This window comes from Bicyclus anynana, chromosome 2, assembly GCF_947172395.1.
Source record: "Bicyclus anynana chromosome 2, ilBicAnyn1.1, whole genome shotgun sequence".
Lineage (NCBI taxonomy): Eukaryota > Metazoa > Arthropoda > Insecta > Lepidoptera > Nymphalidae > Bicyclus > Bicyclus anynana.
This window is the reverse complement of record NC_069084.1, coordinates 8,076,005-8,085,731: the sequence shown is the minus strand read 5'-3', so window position 1 is coordinate 8,085,731 and position 9,727 is coordinate 8,076,005. Positions and strand designations below refer to the sequence as shown.

The following is a 9,727-nucleotide window of genomic DNA, read 5'->3' as shown; positions in this document are numbered from 1 at the left end:
ACATTATAAAATAAACTTAAGTACACAAGTAATAATTTTTTAAGAGTCATAAGTTTCTGCTGGAAAATAACTATGTGTTTACAGAAAAACTAAGCAGATCATTTGAATGGCAATAGCACCAAAAAATATAATCATCAAACTAAAGGTAGTAATGATGTAGATATTTGGAGAGAATAAGAAACTCACAATAGATTAATAGTCTGTATAGAGTTTCTTGTCTATGCCTAATATAGCGGGAGTCATGGGCGGGAATCATACTTCAGTGTGATTGGTTGTCCGACGGGTCATGCGTACTGTTTTACCGACATCTTCTCCCACGTAAATTTGACGTAAATACGAACACAAAAATCAATATTTTTGTCAGACACTATTTTATTTATGGGTAATGTTCTTTTCTATGTGCAATAATTAAGTTTAACTGCCAATATGATGCAAGAATACGACGATGACTTCTTCTTTGAGGAGGACAAAATGTATGTTCATTTAAAAATGTTGTAATATCAGTGTTTTATCAGTAACATCCTTTTGGTTTCAGTGTTATCGTTTTAGTTCAGCTTTGTTGTGTTCTGTGCAAGTTACGAGTATGTACCAGCAAAGCGATCCCTTTACTGATCCCAGGTTTTATCCACAACGCAGTATGTCTATGTTTGAAGATAGAATGTAATTATTATTTTATGTTTCTTGTTTAATTTAATTTATTATATGTGTTGAGAATTTGCTGTTAACTTCGGAATATTTTTTAGCATTAAATGACGTGGTTGTAAATAGTATTTTGAGTACAAAAATTAGCCTGGGGGATAATTTAATACTTAAATAATAATCTCTTATTATAAGAATAATATAATAATTATATTATTCTTATAATAATAATATAAGAATTATTATTTTTATGGCAGGGCCAGGATATAGTTTAAATATTAAACTATCCCGTAGGCTAATTACTTAAGTTTATGTATATTTATACCTAAATTATGTTGTGTTGACAAACGTACCTACATTAATTATTTTGAACATGAACACTAAATAAAATCATGTTTATTTAAACCAATTTTATATTTAAGTATATCAAGAAAAACTTATTTTCATATCATTTAAATGGAACGAAGTTTTTTATTTAAATGGGTTAACTTAAAATAATTAAACTTGATTTGGTATATTATGTTTTTTTCCGCTAAGCGTTACAAATCCTGGAAGCTTTAACACAAATACGACATCTGTGGACGAAAGGTTGGTACTTTATTCAAATGAAAAAAATAAGAATATTTTACATTTTATCATATCTGCTAATTATAGCAACTTTGACTATACAGTGTACCATTGGATTTAGAAGAAAACAAGATGGAATCCGATGCTATTCTCATTGAGTAAGTACAATACATATTGTATTTCACCAATATATAAATACATATTTTGTAGAAGTATGTAGGCCTTTTTCTAAATCTGTCCTGCTTCTGTAAAAATCCTGAAATTGATAGAAACAGGCTTTCTTGCTCATAACGACAAATATAAATACAATGTAAAGATATATTTTCATTGTGTAAATAATTCATGTTATAATCGAGAACTTACAAACAGGCTGATTGAAAAGAATAAGCCTTAGTACCTAAACACTAATCTACTTGCACATTCGATGTAAACAATTGTAAATTATTGTAATATTTAGGTATGATTTCTTTTTCAAAAGAGCAACTGTTAAGTTTCTTGCCGGCTCTTCTCAGCAGAACCTGCCTTCCGAACGGATGGTAGAGTCTTTACAAATAGTCAAACTTGACGTTTCAAAAATGCTTGTAAAGCCTTGTAAGTCTACTCGAATTTTGAATTTTTGAAACTTCGACAGCACAAACTAAAACTTCATCAAGAAGAATTCATTCTCAATCCCATATTACCATTTTTACAGCAATATATAATTTAGAATACCAGAAATAGTTTATTTTCACATTTCTGCATCTTGCGAGTATATTTGCAGCCCATTGCTTTTGTTATCTATAACTACAATTATTATATTGTTATGTAATCTTATAACAATTTACAGTATTACAGTAATTTGTTTCTAAAATTTGTCTGACCTCCAGAAAAATACAGGAAGGACTTGAAAATGCTGACTGCATTTTTAACGATCTGAGGAAAGAAAGATACATGATACAACACCAGAATTTGATGTGAGTTTAGTATAAACTAATGAAGACTTTGTGTGTGGCTATAAATTAGATAGAAATAAGTCATAAGCTAGTATTAGAGTACCTATCAAGTTGCTAAATTCTGTAATATCCAAAAACCTACAAATAAATTCCTGATGTTTTCTTATAAGAGTGCCAAATGTTTTGTGTGACTTTTTTAGATTTTTAGGTGTGAATAAATAGAAAATAATTATCAATAAATAGTAAGATTGCTTGGAAGTTTTATTTTACCTTTGCATTAACTACCGTTAGGTTTTAGACATCGTATTTTTTTTATTTTTACCATACAACCAAGAGGCTAGAAATCGTAACATTTAGTTTTGACTGATGATGACTTTGACTTTAGACTTGAGAGAGATTGGCTAAATTTATGGAGTTTCAGAGAAATTTTCAAGTTCTACATTTTAATAATTTACAGTTTTGAGGAGGATTTTTGTTTAATTTAATGGTCAAAGTATTAATTTTTTATATTAGAGATTCCTATCTCGTATGATAAAACTATTATTCATTTGAATTAATAATTTTGCAGGGGTATGACAGTCACATCAGGAAATGTGGTACTCAACAAAGATGAGAAAAATCTCATAGGCATCAGCATAGGAGGAGGTGCACCTTTATGTCCTTGCTTATACATCGTTCAGGTAAATATTTGTAAACAATGCCAAAGAATGTAATAAATCCTGAACATTTATTAGATACAAGCGGATGTCCACGACTCCTTCTGCCCTTAGTCCTCCTTCATCTGGCTATACTATTGTAAATCGATTATTTAGTTTGTAAAAACGGTGATGCGGTTTAGTAAACGCCAAGTAGAAATGATATCTCAATATCCCTGATTAATTATTATCTTGAGTAATTTTTCTGTTGGGTAAGAATTTAAAATCATGATTGATTGCAACCATATTTTGTTTACTATTTATTATTTACTGAATTATCACGAACTCAGAATAAAAAATGCATGATTTTTCAGATATTTGACAATACACCAGCGGCCAAAGATGGAACACTTCAGAGTGGCGATGAACTGGTGGGAGTTAATGGACAGACAGTTAAGGGAAAGACGAAAGTAGAAGTCGCTAAAATGATACAAGCAGCTAAGGTAAACTGTATTCGTTAAAGTTAGTTTGAACTGACAAACATTCTTCTGGCATAATTTCATGCAGTACCTTGTAACGCGATTAAAAAGATGGGGTATAGGAAACCATACTAAAAATGGGGGATGAAAGATTACAACCTATTTTATTTACAACCCTTATATCAAATAAATAATTAAAATCCATGTTGGAAGAGTGCGATCACAAACGCCGTGATACGAGATTTTTATAATAGATATTTACAGCGTGAAAGAAAATAGAAGTTTTGAATCAGACACCTTTTTTTACAGGACACAGTGACAATAAACTACAACAAACTCCACGCTGATCCAAAGCAAGGGAAATCGTTAGATATAATAATGAAAAAGGTGAAACACAGGCTCGTTGAGAACATGTCGACCGGTACAGCCGATGCTTTAGGTCTATCCAGAGCCATTTTGTGTAACGATACTTTAGTTGCAAAGTTAAACGAAATGCGGGATACTGAAAACACTTATAAAAAATTGGTGGAACATGCAAAAAGGTCAGATTCATCATCATCGTGGTTAATTCACAACTCACAACACCTACCCAAAATCCAGTTGATATCCGTTTCTGATAATGAAATTGCAGTGGCCATCATCAGAGGTCTTGGAAAATCAGAATGTAATTTGACAATTTGTAATGTTTGGGCAATATTTGTAGCGTTATTTTAACGATGTTTTCATACAACTACAGTGTGTAATACAAATTCGTCTCTATTTCTCTTTCTATCGCGTTAGAAAAAGAGTTAAGCAGAGAAACTAGAAACTTACACTGTGAGATGTAAAAACATCTTCCGAAGCAAGTTTCACTAACGTCATCATGCCTACCCATTTATGTACAGTTTTATCTGAAAAAAATTGTAATTCCATAGCCAATAATTTATTTTTGCTACCCACTATTTAATTAATTTAGGTACCTTATGTGAAATAACATTTTTCTTTTCAGAATGCTCAAATCATATTTCGATCTTCTGCAAACTTATAAATCCTTGGGAGATATCTTCTCTGGTATCGGTGTTAGAGAGCCTCAGGCAAGAGCGTCTGAAGCTTTCACGAGATTTGGACAGTACCATAGATTGCTAGAGCGAGATGGCATAAAAATGTTGAAAACTCTGAAACCAGTAAGTTTTTTTAATATTAGAACAAACTTTAAAATGAAATCAAAATTCATTTATTTCAAGTACCTAAGCTTAATTTACAAGCATCTTTGAAACGTCAAATTTGATAATATGTAAAGGTTCGGAAGGCAGGTTCTGCTGAGAAGAGCCGGCAAAAAACTCAACAGTTACTCTTTAAAAAATAATTTAGAATAGTTAAAATTACTACAATTTATTTTACTTTTACTTCCTGTGTGAAGGTGAACGCTGTTCCAAAGGCCAAATAACTTTATAAAAATAATACAGGTAATTTAATAAGTACACCTGAGTTTTTAAAAATTATATAGTGATAGGCATCCACTGACACATTGTGTATTTTCTTAATTATTGTAGATCTTAGCAGATATGGGCACATATCTCCACAAAGCGATACCAGATACGAAGCTGACGATACGTAAATACGCCGACACGAAGTTCGAGTATTTGTCCTATTGTCTCAAAGTTAAAGAAATGGACGACGAGGAATACGGTTACAACGCGTTGCAGGAACCCTTGTATAGAGTCGAAACTGGGAATTATGAATACAGGTACCTTACTCGTGTATAGGCTTTTTTGCCACTTCATTTTTTGTAGGCACCTTTAAAGTCGATAGATATCCTAGATATTGGATAGAAGCAAGCGTTACTTTGCGGAAGTTCATAATGATTATATAATGATTTATTTATTTTGCTATCCTCTCTCTCTTTTTATTTTTTAATTACTCTCTACGTACGTTTCACTCCGAAGCCGGAGCATCCTCAGGAGATGTTGACCCTACAACGTGCAATTGCAAACTCTGTATTATTTTCTCACAGCACTTATCAGTTCCAGGCGATGATATATATACCTACATTATAAGTAGGTGTTATGTTTTCCGTATACGATTTTAAGTATGTTCATAGAATAAGTAATCTATCAAAGCTACCTACGGCAGTAAAATACTAGCAAAAACTGTTTTATGCTGAAAACAGCTTAAAGAAGAAGGTATATTAAATTGTTTTGCAAATTGCAGATTAATTCTCCGTTGTCGGCAAGATGCTAGGAACAGATTTGCTAGACTAAGATCAGATGTTTTAGTTAAGTTGGAATTGTTGGACAATAAGAAGACGCAAGATGTTGCTTACCAATTACGTCGATTTATACAAGGATTGGCTGTTTACCTCAAGTAAGTAGAGGTTTCTAAGTGCAATTAAATTGTTCCGGTTTCTAAGTATTAACGCGATTTATTTTTTTCTTATAATAGGATTAAATGTATTCATTTCTGTTCATTTTCAGCGAGACAGTAGTGCATCTAAAAGAAAACTCAACTCTTTTCCCGGTTGAAGTTGATCTTTCCCAGAATGCATTTCAGTACAAATCTACGGAACAAATTATACATGATGGTCAGGATGATGACGAAGAAATTGAATTTGCTAAAGAAATACAAGAATACCACGATGTATCTGATGAAGAAACTAAAGACACTAAAGTTACCAATCGCCGTCAAACGAAAGACAAGGATGATACGGATTCATCTGAACAATTGCTACCGGGATTAACAACTTTAGCTCTGGACAGTGACAGTAATGCCAAAAACGATAATGACAATTTGACATTGTTGACAGAATTGGGGCTAGTCGACACTCGTACGGACGATTTTGGCGAATTCCAGAACGGAATCTTAGACGAATTTCTACCAAAAAATAATACCGGTTTATCGGACGATGTTTTTGATAAATTGCTTAATGATTTGAGTGTTGCAAATTGAAGACGAAATAAAAGAACCGAAATTTTGGAATTTTAAATCCATTCTTTTAAAATTTCTTCTTGATCTACTTTTTGCAAACTACTACCAATAATATGATAAAGAAGATATCTACATAAAATAATATATTTTAAAATATAATGGTTATTTAATAAATAAACGCATCTGTACTTCATAAGGCTTTTTTATTTAGTACTCGTATTTTTTCTTAAATTAACAAATAATCACAAAAAATTACCGCATCATTCTTTTTGTACTGACGATATTTTATATAACAATAATTATTTTCTTACCAAATTAATGAACAGTAAAAAGGCACAAAAAATTGACACATCATTTGATAACTTCACATTATAAGAATCTTAAGACGCCACTTGGCTATGGAAGGAGAGAAAAGCTTATTTATCTAAAAACTAACTATTAGACTCCTATAACACTCCTAGAACTATTACAGAGTTCTGATAATTGCGAAGAAAGATGAAGATTGCTTACAGACGGGATGCTTTTTATAGAGAACAAAGGAAACAACTTATGTTATTACTATTAATGATGTTAATACAAAATATAAATGTCTAAATCACTATGGACTAAACAGTTATAACAAAATGGATTAAAAAAGAACATAGCATTTACGAGTTCATTTTAGTCAATATTAGTGAATAGTTTTTGGCGTGATATTCAGTTTAAAGTTGACAAATATTGACGGTAAGTATCAATTTGAAATCAGTTATTCCAAGTTAGCTGTTTGACTCTGATTTATTTAACACAACGTCTGTAAGCATTCTATATGTGAGAAGTCCAACATAAATTTCTAATTAAGTATTTATACTTTCACGTGTTCAAAATGCTGGTAATGTTGAAAATGTACTGGCTTGTGATGTTCAAGATGATGCAGTACTGGGGGCTTATGCTCCACATGATGGAAATGTACAGGTTTGTGATGAGGCTCGAAGTAATGCTTCAGTCTTTCAATTTGGTGATGATCGACCACTAGTGGAGTCTTCTTGGAATAATGCTCGTGGACATAGTGCTTGTGTGCGTAAGGCAACCAATGTATGGCGTGCAGTTGATGCAGTTTCTTCAAATCGAACTCATGTTTGAGTTTATGCAGCTTATGTACTGCTTTGTCTTTCAATATTTTAAGTCCCTCGTGAACTTTTTCTGTGATCTTGTCTATGGTAAGAGTCGCCGTTGCAACTTGCACGACGAGCAGCGTGATCTAAAAAATTAAAAAGAAGGACATTAAATAATTCTGTAATTTTATGTTTTCTAGAATATAATTTTCTATAATATTGAAATAGACAAAAGGGTTTAACGTTAAATTGAGCCCTTTATCAGAATTAAGCCAACTATTTTCAAACCCAATTATAAAATAAATCTCGCCACACGTCTAATCCGCTCTGAACACAAGGCGCATGGCTACACAATATCCCAATGGGGTTATACTCGTATAGATAGACGTCTGCAACCTGTGCAGTTCGACGAGCTGCAACTTTAGAGCAGACTGGAAGTTTGAAGTGCAATTTTGACTATAGATAAGCGCTCAAATTAAAAAGTTAACGTTTGCCTTTGCAAATAAAGCATTTGGATTTAAATATTTTGCTATATGTATCCACAAGTTAGGTCCACCACTATAGACCGAGGACATTATACGGGTTGCAGGGAGCCACTGGATGCAGGCAGTTTAATACCGTTTTGTTTGGAAGTCCATGCAAGAGGCTATGTCCAGTAGTGGACGTCCATCGGCTGTTAATAATGATAATGATGATCCACAAGTTAACAGTAATAAATCGCACTTAGTAAAACTATTCATATTACCCTCAGATCTGAATGATATTATACTTTATCCTTTACATAGTAAAACTAAACTTTTCTAATCCTATCCTAAATGCTTGTTTACTTCTAAGGGCTAGATATTCATTAACACTTGTCTATAAAAAAATTAAAGTACTTACTAATATGTAAGCCTTCATGATGTGTGATATTCAATACACTAAACAGTGAACTGACGAACCAATTCATAGGCACCTAATATAAAGTTGGTTGCCTATGTTAATTTAGGGCACCGCGGTATTATTCTGGTAGGATCGTTTCTATATCGCGCAGTGCCTTTTATAAGGTGCTGCTTTTGCATTACATTTTTGTTCAATAATCACGTAATAATAAGCAGTCAAATCGAATAATTTATCCGTTTAATTTTTAATTGCTGTCGAAACTTGTCGTAGTTTATGTCTGTCTGTCTCATTAGTTTATGTACCTAAAACTAGCGATTAAAATAAAAAAAAAAATCTAAAAATCAAGAGTGATGTCAATCTTATTTTTCCCCTTATGAGTTATGACCAATATTCCTGTTCCCCTCGAATTCGTCGGAAAATACTGTTACGAATGGGTACGAAAATAGTCCATCGGGCGAGAATCGAACCCACGAACTCTCTGTTGAGTCCGGCCCCTTTACCGTTGAACTATAGAGGCTACAATACAACATACTTACGTCTATATCTAACAAGAAGTTGTCTATACCAAATGTGTAGCATGGGATGCGGGTTATAATCATTCAAAGCCGTTATCCCCACCAGATCAAAGACAATTTGAAGTATTAAATTCATAAACCACCCCACTAGGTGGACTAATGACATCAATGATGATGATGATGGATGGTGATGATGATGATAATGATGATGATAATGATGAAAAAAAGTCAAATATTTTAAAACATCTACAAAGGAACCAATGTACCTTCAAGCAGTGCTATATTAGAAGCAGCAGATCTTCTCATTAAAAAAATATTCTCTATTTTCATATTTATAATTCCAATCGAAGACGAAACAAACAGGAGATATCTTTATAATTCAAATAAATCATTAGTGATTTCACAAAACATTGGTTCGAGACGGAACATGAAAGAAAATTTACACCGCAAAAGTCCATAGTCAATAGCTAGTATGATTCAAGAGTATACCCGTAAGGGAAAGTTGACGGTACATCGAAATTCTGCTCGCGAGGTTAGCGCTGTTTCGCGCATCCCAATCATTAAAAACAATCAAAATCAGCTTGTACTTATACACCTTTGACATGCAAACCTCCTTAAAGAAGTCCTACTAATATATCCCTTATTGTAATTCCTATAGTATTTAAATTCGTGTGAAGATGTTTGAATGGTTCCAAGACTGTATATTTTGCTTCAATTTACGTAATTACATAACAATTATACAATAATAGTATACGGATATGTTTGTGTTGAAATCTAATAGTAACAGTGTAGAGCTTGGTCATAAATAAATAATTAAAACTGAGTACCTACAGATAAGTAAATAGGACCTACCTAATAATAACTAATGATGAACTAGAATCATTAATTAGTACCTAAGTAACGGAAAACTATAGAGTGAAGCATTTTAATAAGAAACGTGAGATACTCTACTCTTGGAAAACCATCTTTTGACAGCCTCCGTGGCGCAGTGTTATGCGCGGTGGATTTAGAAGACGGAGGTCCTGGGTTCGAACCCCGATTGGGCAGATTGAAATTTTCTTAATTTGTCCAGGTCTGGCTGGT

General features: G+C 32.7%; 2 protein-coding genes across 7 annotated transcripts; one reads left to right on the top strand and one right to left on the bottom strand.

Annotated features, from left to right (window-relative positions):
* Positions 1 to 250: 250 nt before the first annotated feature.
* On the top strand, positions 251 to 6,346 carry LOC112052547 (PRKCA-binding protein). 6 transcript variants are annotated; one of them, XM_024091670.2, is made up of 12 exons: positions 251 to 382; positions 536 to 660; positions 1,177 to 1,227; positions 1,311 to 1,364; positions 2,073 to 2,159; positions 2,707 to 2,818; positions 3,148 to 3,276; positions 3,562 to 3,794; positions 4,241 to 4,415; positions 4,785 to 4,978; positions 5,443 to 5,595; positions 5,706 to 6,346. In XM_024091670.2, exons 2-12 carry the CDS (start codon positions 584 to 586, stop codon positions 6,175 to 6,177), a joined length of 1,737 nt encoding a protein of 578 aa, XP_023947438.1. In that variant the 5' UTR covers positions 251 to 382; positions 536 to 583; the 3' UTR covers positions 6,178 to 6,346. The 6 variants fall into 6 exon arrangements, with proteins under 6 accessions (XP_023947438.1, XP_052744430.1, XP_023947441.1 ...); XM_024091671.2 differs by lacking the exon at positions 536 to 660 and having other exon boundaries at positions 320 to 473; XM_052888460.1 differs by lacking the exon at positions 251 to 382 and having other exon boundaries at positions 477 to 660.
* Positions 6,341 to 8,269, bottom strand: LOC112052549 (histidine-rich glycoprotein-like). The gene is made up of 2 exons (XM_024091675.2): positions 8,130 to 8,269; positions 6,341 to 7,393 (listed from the first exon to the last, which is right to left on the bottom strand). The coding sequence occupies exons 1-2, from the start codon at positions 8,145 to 8,147 to the stop codon at positions 6,998 to 7,000; spliced, it is 414 nt and encodes a 137-aa protein (XP_023947443.2). The 5' UTR covers positions 8,148 to 8,269; the 3' UTR covers positions 6,341 to 6,997.
* Positions 8,270 to 9,727: the final 1,458 nt, after the last annotated feature.